General features: G+C 41.5%; 2 protein-coding genes across 3 annotated transcripts in view; one reads left to right on the top strand and one right to left on the bottom strand.

Moving 5' to 3' along the window:
* The window catches only part of WFDC1 (WAP four-disulfide core domain 1), a 139,739-nt gene that overhangs the window by 83,855 nt on the left and 35,558 nt on the right, over window positions 1-20,326 (bottom strand). Inside the window, exon 6 of one of the 2 annotated variants that reach the window (XM_064459664.1) lies at window positions 11,647-11,736. The exons of the other annotated variant lie outside the window; for it this stretch is intronic. The gene's annotated coding sequence lies outside the window, so the exon portion shown is untranslated. The remainder of the gene's footprint in view (window positions 1-11,646; window positions 11,737-20,326) is intronic. 2 annotated transcript variants of the gene reach the window in all.
* KCNG4 (potassium voltage-gated channel modifier subfamily G member 4) lies at window positions 128-18,707 on the top strand. The gene is made up of 2 exons (XM_009510189.2): window positions 128-888; window positions 17,697-18,707. The coding sequence occupies exons 1-2, from the start codon at window positions 139-141 to the stop codon at window positions 18,480-18,482; spliced, it is 1,536 nt and encodes a 511-aa protein (XP_009508484.1). The 5' UTR covers window positions 128-138; the 3' UTR covers window positions 18,483-18,707.

Below are 20,326 nucleotides of genomic sequence, written 5' to 3'. Positions count from 1 at the left end.
TGATTTAGGGAAGTAGCCTGAAACACCTTTTGCCTTGCAATAACCTCTGCTATGTTTTCTCCTCCTTCCTATATCTTTTGGCTGACAGATAACCCTGCTCTGATGCCATTTCGGATGTCCCAGTGAGAACTCTTAGCGATGCCTATTCTCTCCGGAGGCAGTGACCAAGACTATAGTAACATTAGCTACACTTCTTGTAATTCCCTGAGCCACTTCTTTCCTGTCTCCGTTGAAACCCCTTCTGTCAAAGGGGTCCATTACCAAAGAGTGAGGAGGATTTACCACCCTGATCAAGTCTCTGCAGTCGATCTAAAGACAGAGATCATGATAAATGTTGGAGGCATCAAGTACCTGCTACCCTGGAGTACTTTAGATGAATTCCCCCTGACCAGACTGAGCAAACTTAAGTTTTGCAGCAGCTATGAAGAAATAATTCAGCTGTGTGATGATTATGATGAAGACACCCATGAGTTCTTCTTTGACAGGAACCCCAATGCTTTTGGGATGATTGTCAGCTTTCTAGCAGCGGGGAAGCTGATGCTCTTAAGAGACATGTGTGCCTTGTCTTTTCAGGAGGAGCTGAGATACTGGGGGATTGAGGAATCCAACCTGGAGAACTGCTGCTTTCGAAAACTATTTCAAAAACTGCAGGAGTTGGCCGAGGTACGCAAAGAAGAGGAGCTTCGGAGGAGCAAAGAAGCTACGTGTGTCTTGGATGAGAAAACCAAATTTGGACAGTTTATGAACCGACTCAGAGATATGGTAGACAATCCCCAGTCAGGACTCCCAGGGAAAGTCTTTGCTTGTCTCTCCATTCTCTTTGTGGCCACCACAGCTATAAGCCTTTGTGTTAGCACAATGCCGGACTTAAGAGCTGAAGAAGACAGGGTAAGTCAGTCCTTTTTAACTGGTCTAACTACGGAATTAAAAGCAATTTGTCTGTCTTGCTAGGCACACGTCATTAAAAAGATAACAAAAGATACAGAAAAGCCACAGTGATGAGGTTCAAAACTGTCGCTGGTAATAAAATGGTCTGTAACAGAAAATTCAACCGTGGCTTAAACTAGTTCTATCGTTTTCAAAGTGATATTCGATTAAGAATAATGTGAACAAAATCTTTTACTAATTGTTAGCTAAAATACAGGAAAGAGCTTCTGGACAGAAGAGATATTGCAGCTTTCTAATACAGCATTGGTTCTCATTCTTAAGAAGCAGTTGCTGGCGCAAGTTATATTAACTTGTTAGCACTGAGACTCTCTGACATTGTGGAGTTTTCTCTTTGACGTGCTTTACTCTCTAGTTACAAGCAATCTCTCATTCGGACACATCAGCTAAAGAAACATTTGCCTCTGACATCTTTACTTTTAAAATAGCCGGGTATCTTCCCTTGTGATAACACAGAGCTTTAAAAAGGAAGAAATAGTCATTAATTTTTATGATGTTATAATGTTACATTTCAATAGTTGCGTAAAGATCAAAGGATGAGGGACAGATGAAGTATTTTCACAAATACTGATACTTAAAAGCTGTGCCTCCACAAATCATAATTCCATGCTAATAGAATTCTGTATTTGCCCACATACATGTACATATTGTAGGAGTAATGCCAAATACCAGCTGAACTGCTAACTGCCTTTAAAGCCTTTCCAAGTAAGCCATCTACATTAATTCAGGGCAAATAAATCAAGACTGTATCATACACGAAGGATCTCTATAACATTGTTGTGAATATTTCAGCATTTTAAAGGTTTGTTATTCTAATAATAAACCAGAGGAAAGTAACAATCCAAAGTTATTTCAGACGTAGTAATGTGTCCAAATTCATCAAATAACCTCGACTAATCTCTTTAATGAATCCTGCACTTTGTTTGCAAACTGCCCTTCCAAAAGTGTTGAAGAAATCCACGTCAAACGAACTCCCTGCCCCAACCACTGCTGTAAGGTAAGACACTCCTGCAAGGATTGTGTATGGATGAATAAAGTCATTTTTACATTTTTAGCACGGCGTGGAGTGCACAATACAAAAATCTGTATAATTTTATTGCTCGAGCTGTAAGTCAAAGCAGCACAGTCATGGTGAAGATATGTCATGATATTTAATATCTCTGAATAAAACTAAGGGCTGCAGAGACGGCTGAAATTTAAGATCATTCCCTGTTCCATTTAACCCCTTGAATATTAACTTACATTTGCACAGGAAGACTTTTACCTTTCAGTAATCAGTCTGGTGCTCTTGTAGCCTTCCACAGCTATTACTTTTGGCAGGAAAAACTGTAACACTGTTCCAATGCTTCTTCCAAGGAAGTGCTTTAAATATAGAACATCCTTCTTACAGCTAGATGTAAAACCATTACAAACTCTGCTCTAGCAAGTGCTTCCTACTAACTTTGTTAATGGAAGTAGCCCCATGCATTTTATCTTAATCTCCCAGCCACTGCAGAAAAGCTTTTATAAATACTTTTCACGCAGAAGAACAAGCACATAATGTTTCAGAGCTCCGCTAGATGTAATGTGTTGTGTGTTTTAAAAATAATTAACCGTATGTTAGAAAGGGAAGCATGCTGAGGGTTATAAGTATATCTGGTAGCTGCAGGGTAGCTGCTGTTCCTGGATTTCCTATAAAACACAGATGACATTACTAGTTAGAGATCTGCATATATATCACTACTTTGAAAACAAGCATACGGGATTCCATCAAAAGATGGAATGTTTAAAGTGCAGAGGAGGGGATGAAGGATGAACTTGAGCAAAGGACCACGTCTGTCCCAATATTTGGAAACACTACATAATTGACACTCGCAGCACCAGTCTAATGCACTTTGTCATTGTGTTCCAGAAGCACAGAGCAGAGTATTAAAAGTCCTATTATTTGAATCATTTAAAATTATGCCAGCGAAAACATAGGGGAATATATGAGACAAAATACTCATGCCTTGTGGAAAAGCAGAGAGTGTGAACTACTAAACAGTAGCTTTTCCATCCCTAGGGATGGAAAATTCCCTAAATTCCCTAAATTTCCATCCCGAAATTCTTAGCCTGCAACACCTAAAATTTTCTTACTGAGACCTCAAAAGAGCATTTTAGCCAGAACCGGACAAATAACTCAGAGAACTTAATTGACTAAAAATCCAGGTTGCGGCTGAGTCATACCCAGGCAAACTGCAACTCTACGTTGATTTGTAACCCAAAATTTCACCGGCTGACCTCTGAAAGTGATTCCAAGATGGGGCCAGGCTTACCAGCAAGCTGGGACAGGCATGCAGAATCTGAAATTTTGGCTGTTTGGGCTAAGCATAAAGATCACACGATATCCGTTTGCTCAGCGACAAAAGCCAGTCAAATCCTTTCAATAAAGTTTCTGAACAACTTGTAATTCCCCACCTGAATTCAAAGATGCCCTATCCTGAAGTTTATTCAATTCTGAGTTAAAGCTTGGCAAACCTCTATGCATAAATGTGCTTACAAGTACAGCAAGGATCTGTTTACCAATGTCACTAACACTGGAAACTGAATTTATCCATTCTGAAATAAAAATAAAAAAGGCTTTACCTCTGCTTCATATGTACCACCCTAGGGTCCTTTTTCTCATCATCACAGCCACATTAAGAGAGTGAGAACTGGCAGGACTCCAGCTCAAGGAGAAGGATCAGAGTCAAAAACAAAAGGAAAAATATACAAGGTGACTTCCACTTCACTCAGAGGCTTGGCTGATCCCACCCTGCAGGCACAAGAAATCACTTCTCCTTTTAGCCCTTGCTAAACCACGTCTGCTTAGAAGGGAGAATAGCTGCCTAGGCAGGCAGAAGAGCAAACAGGAGTCCTCACCATCCGAGGGAAAGTGAGAACTCCGGTCTCTGGGAGAAGGATGGCAAGGAGCCAAGGCAAGAGCATCTGCATCAGGGAAGCCCAGTCACCCTGGCAACCAGAGGGGAGGGAAGGAGCCACCTCTAAGGGCAGCAGAAAAGGGAGGGGGGGGTTAGCTTAAAGGCAGGAATGCAGCCGAAAGTAAGATAAAGAACGAGTTGTTATAATTGATACCATGCACACCCTCTAGAATATGTCAAATGACATTTAGAAACCTCCTCATTAGAGACATGAAAGAAAAACACAGCTACATGGGCAAACAGTTCTGTCACTACATATCACATAAGCACCCGCCGTGAATCCCAATGCAGAGGGAACAGCTCCGGGTGAAGGAGGCCAAAAGTTCAGGAAAACTCTAGAGCAGCACACGAATAGTTCCAGTGATCTCAAGTTTAAGTCTGACCACGAAACAGATATACAAAAGAATTTATCATACCTCATGCTAAGGAAAGAGGACCCACTAGTAACAAATTATGTTATTTGGGCATAAACCAGCTGAAATGTCACATCCCCCAGCGGCAATGCATCCTTATCTAGGATATTTGCGTCTGTTCTTTATGGAGACCAAACTGCCTTCAGTAAGGAAGCAAATACAGTATCACCAAAACGTAGTTATCAAGGCACGTGTCTATGTAGAGGTAGAAAAAAGGCATATTTGGAGGTGAGGAACTCCTGTTTATTATTGATCTGAATTCAGGTAGCCTGAGACAACTACAAATCTGAATCAGAGACCACACATACAGGTTAAGAAAGCTGAAGCGACACAATCTACTGGTATTTCCTTCAAATGAAGGAATTAAGATTGCCCCACTAGAGATGAGGCAAAAGCCCCACCAAAGCCTCCCAAAAGTCCCAGTCCCACATGAGAGTTCCAATCGGATCCAAGAGGTGTAAGTGAAATAGTCACTGCTCAGTACATCTGACCCAAAGGAAAAAAAAACATAATTATAACACAGAACTATGGAATAAAAGCACCGCAGAACAGGGAGACGGCTTTGAAGCACTCTTGGGATTTTCTTTAGGAAGAGATATTTCTTTTACTGAGTCCCTAAAATTGGCATCCTCTAGAGAAATGACTCAGCAGGAAGGATACAGCAAGGTCTTCAATAGGCAAGCAAATTAAGGTCTGGGGGGGAAAGAAGAAACCCCAGACATTTCCATTCCCTGTCCCTCAGCACAGTAACAACCACATCATTTTCTCCCGGTGCAGACGGCTCCCAACAAACCACACTTACATGATGCCGTACCTAAGTGTGGTTTAAGAGAGAAGGAAATGTCTATTCTCTCTTCTCCATCTCTCCTCTGGTGATCAGTGAGAGGTCAGGCCTTGATACTACTAATTTTTATATTTGCTCTTAACTGACCTTGATGAGCTTGTAATTGCCTTCTGCATTGTATATAACCTAATGAAACATCAGCTGCAACCAGAATTGTCAGATCTAGTGTTTTTATCTTGAAACTTAGAATATTCCTTTTTTGAAAGCTCCCATTCCTGGGGCTTTTTGATTATGTGAAAACCTAATTCCTTTTAAAAGAGTAAGTTTTTAGTCTCTGATTGCACTGAGAATCCAGAAAACACGAACAGAGGAAAAGAACCCAGTGCTTTATATGTAGAACCATTTAAAAATTATTTTTTTCATTCTACACCATTATTCTGGAGTTATGTTTTTCAGTGTTTGATGTTGTCTGTATGATACTAAAACCGGCATATTTGTCTTGTACCCTAGATGAAACTGCCGAGAAACATTTTCTTTAGGAGTGCTTACTTTTACTTTATAGGGGAAAATACCAATTTATTGGTTTTACTGTGAAAAGAAAGAAAATCAAACAAGATATTTGTTTCATCAGGGTTACCGTTGCCACAGCTAATTGTGTTAATTATAAAAATTCACACTGACTTGTATCTAGCCCATTCAGTACGTGCAGGTATGCTGGCAAGAGGTATATCCTCAGTATTCGTTATTAAATCCATTACAAAAGCATTAGAACGTAAAGCTCCAACCCTGCCCGTAACCTGCAGACAACATTAAATATCCCTAGTGAACTTCTTAAAGGAAAACCCAAAGAACTTGGGAGTGACTGGAGGAGATAATAATCCATATGGAGAGTGTCAATCAGAGGAGCATAAACCAAGTTGTGCTGCTCGGGTAGTCTGCAAAGGTAAGACTCTTCATCAAAGTGCAATTTGGCCAACTGTTAGAAGCAATCACCTTCGGTAAATTGAATATGACAGCCAAATTTTGATAGATACTGCTGGCTACCATCTTTATAGCTTTTAAATACCAAGGTCTAAATATTGATCAAAAAAGAATTTTCTAGTTGATTAGCCAGGGCAAAACAATTCCTGCTTGAAAATATCTTTTTGAATGACTGGTACAGAGTACTGCTAATGAAGTGGGGCACTGCTCAGAATGTACCTGAAAAGCAGGAGTATTTCAAGTAACTGGGGTTCAAACTTGCCTTCTAACACAAGCATACATCACACAAAGCATGGCCCAGAATGACTTTCTCTACTGCAAAGAGATTAATGCAATCCTGACTTTTAGAAACACTTCTAATGCTCATTTGAAAGAGTAAGACTATAAAGCTCCATGTGTGCATGCCCATCTCTAAATATATCGGTATGTACATATGACTTGGAATTACTCGGAACAAAATAAAGCTGGATGTGCTTTGGTTTTATTGCATCTGCTCAGTGCATTTTGCTGGGTTCTTATCAGGACACTTACTGCAGACACGCACTCTCCTAGATTATCCAGTCTAGTACAATTCTCAATTCTTCTAACCATTTTGAGCAGCAATGAAAGCACTGCAGGAATACTAGGCTCCTAAAGTAGGAAAATGTGCTTCACTGAATCACCAAAAAAATCCCAGTCTACTAGGTGCACTCGGCACAGTAGGACTGAGCTAACTTATTTGCTTCCTGGATTGAATTAGTTAAATTATATTACAATTGAAGAAAGATAATGAAATAAGAAGCTGTGAAAAAAACAGAAATCAGAATATTAAAGCCTGGGACTTTGAGATATATAAATACAAATTATCACTTTACAGGATCTGCCTTTTTCTGAGGTTTGCATATCCATTCAGCAACATCAAAAGCTTTGACCTTGAAATTGCACCATTATCTTGTGACTCTGATTTCATAGTTCCATATTATTAGTACCTGGTTTCCAGCATGTGCAAACAGAATTGCCTACTGCAGCGTTACATCTAATATGCACAACATTGGTGAAGTTCACATTACTTAAGCCCTGCTCTACATGACCAAAGAGGGGCACCAGCGGGGGGCAGGCTCAGCTTACCCTCACTGCCATAGAAAACAATTTTTAGAGAGTCCGGACGCTTCACTGCAATGATTACATGGCTTCTGCATGGTTTTCAAAAGCTGGCTCTGCCAGTACAAGGTCCAATGTTCAGAAAGCACAATTAGACATTATTAGTTTGCCTTATGTTCATCCAGTTTTGGCTGTATCCCAACAGCACTAAGTCTCCTGGCTTTGCACGCTACCCTGGGGGACCCCCAGCTGTTCCAGCTGCTCTGCAGCAGGCAGTGGATCAGCTGCTATGCAGCGTGCCAGCACGTGTTCCTCTCTGGGAATCATGCTTTCCTTTCCCTTTTGCTGCTTTCAAGTTTGAAATACTCACAGTGGGAAAAAAAATCCTGTTTACTTTCCTCACTTGACTCATCTCAAGGGTTTCAGCACAGATGATTGCTTAATAAATGCCTTCTCTGGGAAGGTGGGCACTTCCTCTGAGAGGGGCACTCTGTCTTCGGAAAACACCCTTTGAAACCAATGCACCCTCCAAGTTCGTAGCAATAACGCACCAAGTATTAAAAATAAACCACCACCCAAATTTGTATGTTTTAGAACTTCCTCTTTGAATACGATGGAAATCTCTGAGGACTCTTCAGTCTACTGCTGCAGTCACAATCTGGTATTTTAATTCTGAACAAATCTAATTGCTAATTTCATTGCAGCATCAGGTCTATGAACTGCATATGTGTGTTTATTCCCACAGTGGCAGCACCTCCTGTTAGCAGTAGTTTTTTTCCCTTATAACAGATTCAACCATATTTGGGACCCCGCTGTACACCCTGTACTACACAGGTACAATAACAAGCAGTTTCTGCTCCAAAGAACTTAAATATGCAGTGAGGAAAGAAGCAGAGACAGTAACAAGGCAAATGATTTGACCAGCAGCAAAACTGGAAATTGAAGGTCATCCTTCTAAGTCCCAGATAAATACCTTGTCATTTTGACTGTATTGTTCTTCATGGTTACAAAATGCAGTCTGTGAAATTTTACTGGAAAATGAAGAAAAACATAATACTTCCACATCTTTCTCCTGACACAAACACTCTGGGGTCACCAATTGGTTTAAATCAAATTCAGATTCTTCAGACTGATTCTCACGGTGTTTGCAGAATAAGGACCGAAGCTTAAAAGTTAATGGATATATTTTATTTTAGTTACGCTTCTGCCCCGGAGGAGATAATTATGTGTTGGATACAGAGATAATAATTTCCTTCTATGTTTTTTCTAATGTCCACATTAATATAACCCCAATATTAGTTTAGTTTCCTCAAATGTACTAGTTGTAGTAAATGTTTTCATAAGTCCGGGCTTCTTTCCCATAAAGCAAATGTGTGGGAAACTGTTCTGTGATCAGAATACGCAGAACTCCTTTAACAAGCTCATCATTCTGTAAATCAGGTTACAGTCTCTTTCTCAGCAGGCTGTAAGCCTTTTGATTTGATTGCATCGGTCTGTAACCATAAATCCAAGCATCGAAGTGACCCATAATGTAGGGTTTTCAAGTTCTCCCTAACCATCATTTGATTCAGCAGAGCATGGTTTAATTATTCAAATAATAGCGGCAATGCGGTCGCAGTGATTCAGCAGTACCTGCAGCACTGCAGCTGGATCCCACAGCTCCAGGTAGACAGGGAACACGCACTGGCACAACACTTACTAACCGAATCATCATTTTACAGCCAAAAGGGATTCTCCCCCATGTCTGTTCACTTCCTGCTGCGGACTGGGATCAGAACAGCCGGGAGCCGGTCAGGTATCTCGGCTCCCTACACAGAGGGCTTGATCTGCCTCTGCTCCTCCCTAACCACTCTCTAGACTTGTAGCCTCACCCTGTAGACCCACCACTTTGGATCTGTGGACAGGAAAAAGCAAGAACCAAAGCTTGTTTTTTCACTATTACATTAGCTTGCTCCTTTTTTCCAAGGAGGGAATTGCCTGGGGAGAAGCTGTAGACCGGGATGCAGTGCCCGTGTGTAACCTTGGGAGAAGTGCAAAAGGCTGGAAAACAGCACCCTGCCCAGGAAAAGTCAACTATGGGCACCGAGAGGAGAATCCTGTGAGTTTTCCTTCTAAATCCTCCACACAGAGGGCTGAATGGTTTTTCTCTGAGTGGGCCAAGAGGCCAGACTGCGAGAAGAACAGTCTTGCTGAGATAAGCCTCTCTACTAAGTGTTGGATAGCACAAGCAGGCAGAAGGCAGGTTGACAGCCACAATGCAGACTGATCCCATCTGCTACCACTTCAGTGGACACTGGCCTCTGTCCACAGAACAGTGTGTGGATCAGAGGGAAGGATCTGAGCAGTAACTGGCTGTATTTGAATGTGCCAAGCAAAATCTGGGCCTGCCAGCGTAGGTTTAGCAGATGCGAATTGTGACCTTGCATCAGCCATGGAGCCAGCCACATTTCTGGTATGAAAGATGATGTTCTGGCAGTCTATCCTCCGTCTGCCGAGTGCTAAGCAGGTTCACATCCTATGTTTAATGAAACTCTCCTTTAGGACTCCAGGAGGAGTCTAAATCAAGAATATCCAGGCATATTGCTTTATGAGTTCCTTCCCTGCTTTGTTTTGAGACTGTCTGTTTAGTATTGGTGACTGAACACCCAAACAGCCTGTATTCGGAAGCAATCCGTACTGCATCTAGGGTGGATCTAGCTGGAAGAGGTTTCAGATCCTTTCTGTCCATCACTCATTTGTTTTATGATGATGAGCCAGCTGGTTTCCGTCAAGGTACCCTGGGAATCGCAGTGTTTGCATGCCGTGGTGCAATCGTGACTTCTAGCTGGGTTCAAGGACTTTTATCAACTTGGCTTCATAAACAGTATTAGTTGCCTTTCTCATATGTATGCTGAATAAGCAACATATATACATATTGCTGATGTACGTGTTCATTTCCACTCTAAAGCTTTGAAAATATGAATCTCTGTAGTGATGACGTGACTCTGAAATAATCCATATACTGAACTAGCAATACTGATTAGCAAAGTGTTCTACAAGCATTCGCGCAACTTTCACTATTTAACTAAGAAATGGATTATTTGACACAAGAAAGGCTTAAAAGCCCTACCGACCCCATGAGCAGGGTTAACCCGCAAGCACGGAAAGGCAATCATGAGAAATGCTGTGGGCCTGCCTGGCTTACATCTCGGACTCCACCCTACCTGGGGCTTGTGTGAAATCCCAAATTACACACCAGGGTAAGCAGGTTCAGATTGCTGCCAATGAACTCCCTCTTAGAGTCAGTGTCACCACGGGCAGAAAGTTGGTACCTATCCAATTCCTATCCCAGCACTGTGCTTCCAATAGAATGGGAAAACCAGGATTTCTCTCCCCGTTTTTCCTCAGATTAAGATAAACTTTGCACGCCTCCCTCTGACGTTTTCAGATAGCTTCAGTTCCCTTTTTTACACTCTGGAAATTGCTTTAAAAGGATTTGTTTGGGGTTTTTTGTTTTTAAGAACCAGTAACAAACCATGAAGAGTCCATTCCGTGTCATAGAGTGGGCAGGGATATAACACCCCTTTTCAGAAAAGTGCCAAACTTTGCTAGCCTGCCGCTGCCTCACCATCAAAACTGCCACTGATTTCCACGGTGCTCTGCAGAGGATTAGAAAGAACAGATCTGTTCCAGCTGATTCTGGTGAGGGGACCAGAGGTAAAACCTGACACCTTTTCCATCACCGTGCAGCACAGCCTTCAGCTGCTAACAGGCCAGACAGACTCAGGCTCACACGCTCAGAATCCTCAAACAGTTCTGTAAGAGGAGCAGACCCAAGCGTGCGATTTGCAAAACAGAGATTGTCACTCCGCTTCGCATTTGCTCCAGCATTTATGGAAAACCACATTACAGTGGAGTAAAGGCTCAATAACCACTGCAAAAGGTATTGGGGTAAATCTTTGGCAGCAGGAAATCAATTGGCAGATCAGGTAGTGATTCAGAACAAGTTTTCCAGAGCATATTTTAGTTATAAAGTGTCTTCGAGTGCAACCAAGTGGGACACAAATGGTCAGCACAAAGCAGATCCTGAAGGCATAAGAATAGTTCCCTGGTGTTCTCATCCATCTCATCCATCTACAAATAATAATTTTTTTCTTTGTCCAGAAAATGTAACAAAGTAAGTTGCATCTGAAAAACAAGGTGCATAGACAAGATGTATATTCCGCGGGGGAAATTCTGATTCCATCTCCCTGGGCATTACTACAATTATTGATGTATGTAAAGATATTATTTTCACTAGATGAGATTTATATCTCTTGTAAGATAGGTTAGTGCAGCATAACTCTGAGATCTGGTTGTGTTTATTATCCTAGATGCCATTATGCCTTCACTAATGTTTCTGGTAAACTAAGAAGGCACTTTGCCAGGAGATTTATCTCATTTAGTTTATCTTGTGAGTGGCACATATCTCAAGTTCATTTTGCTTGAATTCACTGTTAGGGAATCAATTTCTTTGTAAACTCACCTGTGCAATTGAGGTCTGAGATTAAGCCACCAGACATGTGGTCCTCGGAGGTGCTGCATTCCTGAGCCTCAGATCCTTTTGAAAAAGGTACTGCAAGAAAGGTGCAGCAACACTTAGAGTTACACAATTTCTCACTATTAGAGATATTACATTCCAGGCATTGTCCCTACAGAGAACCAACCTGCTTCAACTTTTGTAAGGAGTGTGCAATAAAAAGCAAAGTTTATTGAATTTATTATAAAAATATATAAATCGGACTATATAAACCTACAGTTCACGCACACTTTAGAAGTGCAGTCCCAGTCCCTTACACCTCAAAAAGGAGAAGGGCCAGGGAAAGGCGAGGATGGCACGACTTCATGCAAGGACTAAGGCAGGCAGAATTCCTCAGGGTGGGAACAAGCTGCTACAGCAGCTGCAACAGAGGCCTACAAAATCACAAACGGAAGGAAATGACTAAATGTCAGTCAAGCAACCAGAGCCCCTTCCAGTGACAGAGCTTAGGGGCATCACATGAAACTAGCAGGAGCCTAGTTCAAAGCAAAGAGGTGAGTCTCCATGCAACAGGCAGCAGATAAAAGGACGGCCAAACCTGATAGAAGAGCAATTCAGTTTGCTTACATGAACACCGACTTCAGCTCAAGAAGCTCTGGAGCGGAAAACAGAAGCCAGGAGATTTGCCTTGGGCATCTGTTGTCTCAGGCTGTTGGAACAGGGCACTGGGCTAACTGGACCCAGTACTGCCATTCTTATATTTTATTGTGAGCCTGTTTTTTTCATATTTATAGAGAAGTTAATAGAAGTATCCTAAAATGAGCAATTTTACTGCACCACTATAAACATTCCAACACATAAGAGAATGCAGAAAATGAGCCATTGCCTTACACTGCAGAAGGCAATAATGAAAAGGAAGCATGAATTGCTTATTATCTCTGGTGGCACAGAATTTTGAAACAGCCACTTTGCTCTTTGAGGTGGTTTATAAATTTAAGAAATCAGTCGATATTTCAGGCATCAGACTCAGTGTATATCTTTTTACATACAAAATATTGTTTCGTTCACTGCTGAGCCAAATGTCCTTTTCATACATAAGATCAATACCAGGCGCTCATTCTATTACATTTGTATCATACGTTGTAGAATTTCAGCTTGAGATGAGTACTATAAATCCTGATAAATTCTTGCATTTTTCAAAAGTAAATCTGCAGGATGAATGAAGTACAAAGAGTTAGATACTCACTCACCACTGCCTGTGTGATAATTGTTCTCCCACCAAAGCCGATGAGAATTCGAGCACTGACTGATGCTACAGTAGTGTAAAACATGTCAGAGGGTTTTGCTGAAAAAGCCCACCCAAAATATGTTGTGGTCAGTTATAAATAAAACCTCATTTTTCCCCTCATATTCACAGTCAACACCGTACTGGCTTGGAGCTTTTATAAGTTCCACTACACCCTGGTACAGGAGGAGAAAGAAATCAGTGACAAATTTGACTCAAACATATGAAAATAAAAGCTCAGAATTCTGCTCTAGTTAATGGTGAGGTCAAGTGAGGGAGGAGTTTGTTGTGTTTTGTGTTGGCAGGCATCGATCACTCAAATTTCCCAAAGGTGCTTGCTTTGTTCAGGAAGAGGAAATATAGAGAAGTTGTCATGGCACAGAAATTCCTTTATAGGCCTTTTATGCAAAAAATCCCTTTCATGGATCAGAGCGTTTGGGCCATAATTTGACAGTTCACTGAATGTAACTAAGATCTAATGGGATTCTGGTGACAACAGCAAATTTGAAATCTATCACTGACACGGGCATTGTATTTTGCTAAGAACATAGTATTTGAAGCCAGTATGTTATTCTGCCTGCTCTTTCAACAACAGTTGTAAGCAGAACATAAAGCACCCTGAGGTCTAAAACTCATCAAAAATACTGGGAGAAACAGAAATTGGCTTTGTTACTTAGTATTTCCTCTTATTCTAATATTTGCAGCTTTTGAACAGGATGTTCAAAAGGATCAAGAATCTTCAAAGAGACTGACATTGGAGAGGGATATGCTATATAAACCATATCACATATATTACGCATTACATACAAATATTCCTAATATATAAAAGATTCACATACAAACTTACTGGATGAAATCTATCTCCCAATGTGGAATCAATGAGCACGTTCTCATTAAATCCCGTAGAGCCAGGAGCTTACGCTCTCTTTCCAGACACTGGTGAGGGAGAAATAAAGACAGGCAGGGACAGAGGCTTGGAAGTTACCGGCAGATGTTGTAGATGGACTGACTAAAGCACGGTACATCCACACTATGTAACGGAGTGAAATGGCCCTGCTGCGAGGTGGTAGCCCAGCTGCATTATTTCTAGGGCTCGAGTTAGTCACCTCCGTGCAGAACGGCTGTGCTGCATGGATAAATCAGTTCCCTTTGAGAGAAACAGGGCTGGTTTTGCTGCAGGCCTTCACGTAGTCTAGGCGTATCTGAAGCAAACACATCCTTCTTCTGTCCCTTCTGAAAAAATGAAGCACAGAACTCTCTGCATTAGTCACAGTGTCAGAGACTGTGATATTGTCACTCTCCTGTTTGCTGCAGCAGAGAAAGGGACTGTGGTTTGAATCATATGCAAACATTTCTGAAAGGTTTTTTGGAAAGTACATAAAAAAGATAAAGTGTGCTACAGGGGACAACTCGCTGTCCGTTACATCAACAACTATGCACAAAGGAGGAATAAAATGCACAGTAACAGTCCTAAAAAGTTCCATTTGAAGGATGCTGTTCTGAAAAATGAAATAGGCATTTAGGAAGTCGACTGCACAAATCGCTTTCTCTAAATATGTATAACTTTCTATGGGCAATACTGAGGCAACTGAGGATGGTAAGAAGAAAAAAAAATCTCCCAACCAGTCATTACAATTCTACACCTTGAAATTTCACACTTAATTCAAAAGACACCCTAGATCTTAATGGTTAAAACTTCCAGCAAGCAAAATCTATTTTCTTAGAGTTTCCAAGGAAGGAATAGTGAAAGCTACATGATGGTCTGAGAGCAATGTCACCTGTATATGTATAAAGGTAAATAAGTAACAGGCGTACTGGAAATTCAGCGCAGTTAACAAAAAATAAAATAAATCTTGACGGAGACAATGAATAATTCACAGGCCACATCACTAGAGTGACCGGAGGCAGGTCTGCGCAGAGTCCAGGCTGCACGGTACAAATAATTTACAACTCAGAAAAAGTGAACACTGCATAACACAAGTGCTGATTGCAAGCAATCTCATCAAGCCAAGTCAGCAGCTCTGCAAACATCAACGCACTCCAGGCACTGCCATGGCAATGACTTCAAACGGGGCCACAACCTGATCCCGTACGCGTAACTCTAGCAGGGCCAAGTCTTCATTACCTTTTGTGATGTTTACCTTAAGAGATAAATTATGATCTTGACAGTCTACTCTTCAGAAAGAGGAAAAATCCCCAAACGGTGCTACAGAGCTAAATTGTTTTGAGGGTTAGACAAGGTAAAACATATACTTAAGGGATATGTTACCCTTTTACCTGCGGAACCTCAGATAGCCAATGATGTAAATGTTGCCGGAACAGGGAGACTTGTTACTCCCAAGAATAGCATAGTAATATATATTATAGCAATAGTAGAGCAATAGTATAGTATTAATAGTAAAAGTAATAGTAATAGTAATACTAATTCTATCACAAGGGACACTAAAAAACCATCATCACATTGCAATGCAGAGGGTAACTGAACACTAGTAGTAAGTGTAATTAGTAGTAGGGGCATGTGTTTCCTGTGGTGTTTTTAATCAATATTGCTCATGAAATTTGGCTGAGCATGGATGACACCGTATGAGGAATTGTTGCTCTCAATGGCTTAATTTCAGAGACAGGCTATCAGGAAAGATGCATACAGCAGCCAGGCTTCGGTCTACAGAGGTGACAAAAAAGCCTTTCACAAACCAAGGGTCTGCAATTATTCCTGAAAAACACACGGCCACTCTGCTCTCCCAAAAGGAGGTTCTTTCCCTCCACAGATCCTCCTTCGTCATCCCTAGTTCTGCTTGATCTTCTGCCGCTGTGAACATCTCAGAGATGCAAGTCCCGGTTCAGCAAGACTACAAGGAGGAGAGTCTTTAACCTTGCTAAGGCTTCATGTACCAAAGTTGTAGCTGGAAAGGGCTATCTGCTAAATATTAATTTTCAAGCAGCTTAAAAGTCTAAAATGAAATCACCACCTTCTACATTTAGGTTTTCTGGAACGTGCAGTGACAACCCATATTCTGAGTCCAGTCTGGAATTTCAAAGCGTTGCGATACTAGTCACAGAATCACACAGAATGCCAGGTGGGAAGGGACCTCAGGGATTGTCTAGTCCAGCCTTTCTAGGCAGAGCACAGTCTAGACAAGATGGCCCAGCACCCTGTCCAGACGACTCTTGAAGGTGTCTAACGTGGCCGAGTCAACCACTTCCCTGGGGAGATTATTCCAGTGGTGACTGTCCTCACTGTGAAAAATTTCCCTCTGGTAGTCAATCCCTTTCTCTGGTAGTCAATCCCTTTCTCTGGTTCCCCGTTATAGCTGAGATTTCTCATTTCACCAAAAATTCAAACCCTGTACACTTCACATGCCAGTGTTTTGATAACATGTTCAGCAAAGAAAAGCACCCAAGGCTGCTTCAAAGTCAGCCAAAGTCCATCAAAGCTTCCAGCTCATTTGAACTGGTTTTGGGTAAGAACCAAATATTCACAGCGATGCAAGAACTTAATGTAAATAGCAGCATGCCACCGTGAAAATATCATACAAGTACCTGTTAGGTGGAATTCTTCAATAAACTTATTCACAATGCTTAAAAGCAACAAAACAGCGTGAGTTCAATCACAAGATCGGCACCGGAATGTATTTATCAATAGGAGGGATAGGATGTATAAGAAAGCAGTGACACCAGCATTTAAAAATAATGTGTTCCTTTCAGGGGAGGTGTCCAGCTGCTAAGCAGTACATGCTGCTTTCACTGCTATATCTTATCTCCTAAAAGGCAAAAAATGGTAGCAGGACCTGGTTTGTTTTCTGCCAGTTGAAATACAGACACTTGTGCATATGAAGGAGGCAGTATGTACACCCCAGTCCCTGTAAGCGACGTGCCCATCTGTCAGCTCACTCTTTGGGTGGGTGTAACCTAGGGGCTGCCCATCACTAAGGGGCAAAGCTCAACGTAGCCTCTTGCTTACCCAAATAATTATGAGTTAAATTTACATTTGCCTCTTCGTTTCACTGGAAGGCCAAAAGAAGTTTCATTTTTTAAGCTCGGCTCAGGAAAATAAAAACCATGAATCCAAGGTAGTTCAACTAAAGCAATTCCCTTAATAACAAACCAAGAAAATGCTGCTCGTAGCTTGTGGCCTCAAAAGCGGGAGAGGATCCTTCAAGGGAAGTTTCCCCCACTGGGCAGATATTTATTTTCCTTTAGATTAAAACATTTGCATGTACAGAAAAAAAACATGTTTTATATACAGCATAACTGAGCCAAGGATCCAGATGACTTAATGAAAATCTCTGATCCACTTTTAATTGCACCAGGGTACACAGCATTTGTGAAAGCACCATGCATTGAACAGCACCAGAAATTCACTGAGACATTCAAACATTAATATTTCTTTTGAAGAGAAACTGATTTTTGTAGGGGCTTAAAAACCAGTCAAGTTTAAATTAATTTCTGTTTGAGAACAGAAAGTGGGACTTGGGAATTACAGGCTGCATGCCAAGACTTTGTACAGGGATGAGTTTCATTCATTTAGGCTGGGAGAAGCAACATAATAAAAATAAGCAGGTAGATATGTCTGTTCATTCAGATGTTTCACGTGCCCATTACTGTCTATACACCATTGAGAGATGGCTGCCATACGACTACCTGCTAGCTGGGATTTGTTCGTTTCTGACACCAGTGGCTCAAGCAGATACATATTGCTTCTTCCTTAGTGTTTCTGGACACTGGTTCACAGACTGTTCTTTTATTTATTTCTCTTTTTGTTTTGTGTCAGGGCGAGTGTTCCCAGAAGTGCTATTACATCTTCGTCATAGAGACCATCTGTGTGGCTTGGTTTTCCCTGGAGTTCTGCCTCCGATTTATTCAGGCAAGGAGCAAGTGTCAGTTCTTCAAAGGACCCCTGAATATCATTGACTTCTTGGCTATTTCACCGTATTACGTTTCCCTCATCTTCTCAGAGGATGACTCAAATGAGGAGGACGACAGGCCAAGCAGCAACACCTATTTGGAGAAGGTTGGTTTGGTGCTACGGGTTTTACGTGCCTTGAGGATCTTGTATGTAATGCGCCTTGCCCGACACTCCTTGGGCTTGCAGACTTTGGGCCTCACAGTTCGGAGATGCACACGGGAATTTGGCCTGCTTTTACTCTTCTTATGCGTGGCTGTCACTCTGTTTTCTCCTTTGGTCTATCTCGCCGAGAACGAATCCGGGAAGGTGCTTGAATTTACAAGCATACCTGCTTCTTACTGGTGGGCTATCATCTCAATGACCACTGTGGGGTATGGAGATATGGTACCACGGAGCGTCCCAGGCCAGATGGTGGCTCTGAGCAGCATCCTCAGTGGGATTCTCATCATGTCTTTTCCTGCAACATCAATATTCCACACTTTCTCCCATTCCTACTCAGAGTTGAGAAAAGAACATGAACGATTGCAGTCTCGGCTAAACAGAGTAAAAAATGCCAATCACTCTGGTGAAAGCGACACCTTCAATGAGACAGACAGCTTGATCCTGGAGGATCAAGCATCACCAATCAAATACATTTACACAGGGAAATAAGCCTGGTTGTAAAAGATTCCCAAGAACAGGATTAGAAATATACATGTATGTACATCAACATAACACACAAAGCAAAGCAACAACGTAGGTTACGATGCTGATTTTCTCTGCCAGCATAGGTATAATAAGCAGCCAAGCCAACGCAGCTAGCTCCAACACATCGTTATGGAGCCGGAGGTTTTGAGGATGTCAAAAGTCAGAGTTTATTCAATAATAAATGTTCACTCTTCTTTATGACTAATAAGAATAAACTTTGTCTCTGCCAGTCATGTATCTTGTTGAATACCCAATATTGAACAAGTAACAAACAAAACAGCTTCTGTTGGCACAAATACACTTGTTATTTTATTTGCCTTTGAGTTTCCAATGTTCTTGCAATGAACATCTTGAGCCAAGCATTAGAATGGATTCTTTCAGGGCTACGCACCTGTGTTGTTTATACAATGCTCATCCACCAGGCACACAGAAGCAGCCTCAATACGAATCTGAATTCTGTAGCTAAAGCCACTAATAAGCTTAAAATAAAAGCGCCCTATGTGAAAGCTTTCAAAGTTTGCCTGTAGCCAGACGATCAATCTATAAATAACAAATTGCACTGCTATTGTATAAAATACATAGTGTTTGCAAGAGAATTTGTTTGAAATGCAGTTGCGGTCTGCAAACTGTAAGCATTCCATACTAGAGAGCAAGAGGTTTCAAACTTTTTCATATACTTATTTAAAATAATAATGGAGAATAAAAAAAACCAAGCTTATTGACATATTAAAAAGAGTTGGTGTTATCTTTTTCTGAATGGTGATGGCTCCTCTGGAAGAAAGATTAAAAAAATAGAGCTATTGAAAATGAGATGACAGGTCAGAAGTATCCAAAGGTATAAACAGTAAAGGAGGTGAATGATTGCCAGAGAGGCAGTGGGAGTGATTTCCTAATGCAAATGGAAGATGTCCCTTTTGGGATACCCAGGTATAGCCAGAAGAAAGCGATAGGACTACACAGAAGTCAACAATGCTACTTCACGGGATAGTCTAGATGATCTTTTACAAGTTGACCTTTTAGATGCTGTGGATGCAGCCAGTGAAAACTGACAGCAACACACGAAGGCCAGGTCTGTGCAAACACCTGTGTGTGTTTGGGGCCTGCGTCAGCTCACAGGTCCTCAGTTTGTAAGCGGTCCTCTTGGTACCCGCAGAAGCTCGACATGCTGAATGTCGGGCAGGTATTTACGTGCTGAGACGAATCAAGGCCTACGTTATTTTTTAATCAGATTTCCAACGGTCGTTATTCCATTTCTTAAGTCTTACCAAGGTCTCCATGACCTTGTGATGGAGCAAAGCTCAGTGAAGTGACGATTCAGTTCCAGTTTTCAGCAGGCCCCATTCTTGCACAGCACGGTGCAGCCTGGGGCCCTGGGGGTACTTCCAGGCGTTGTGACCTCCCTCCCACGGGAACTCCCACACACAGTCACTTGCACAGTTATGCAACTTCACGCAGGCATTTGGGGGTTTTGGTTTTTAGATACTATCCTCGCCGCGCTGCATAGCTTAAGTACACAAAAGCACAGTTGTTGGCACAATTTGCATCACGTGACTCAAATTAATCTCTTGGATTTATCTTGCTTTGGCATTGACCCTATGATTTAAACCAGAGAAACTCTAGCGGATTATAGACGGGATGTTCCAACACAATTGGAACAAGTCGACACTAGATGACAGGCATTTATATTTGCCACATAAAGGGCGGAATTTCATCTGGTTTATGCATAGGTCCATCTGACTTTTTATTTTTCACCATTAGCATTTATTTTTTGCCTGCAATTCTCTACAATAGGACTACTTAGATGGTAA

Source organism: Phalacrocorax carbo, chromosome 8 (assembly GCF_963921805.1).
Source record: "Phalacrocorax carbo chromosome 8, bPhaCar2.1, whole genome shotgun sequence".
NCBI lineage: Eukaryota > Metazoa > Chordata > Aves > Suliformes > Phalacrocoracidae > Phalacrocorax > Phalacrocorax carbo.
The sequence above is the reverse complement of the archived record's forward strand: the minus strand, read 5'-3'. Positions and strand labels throughout refer to the sequence as shown.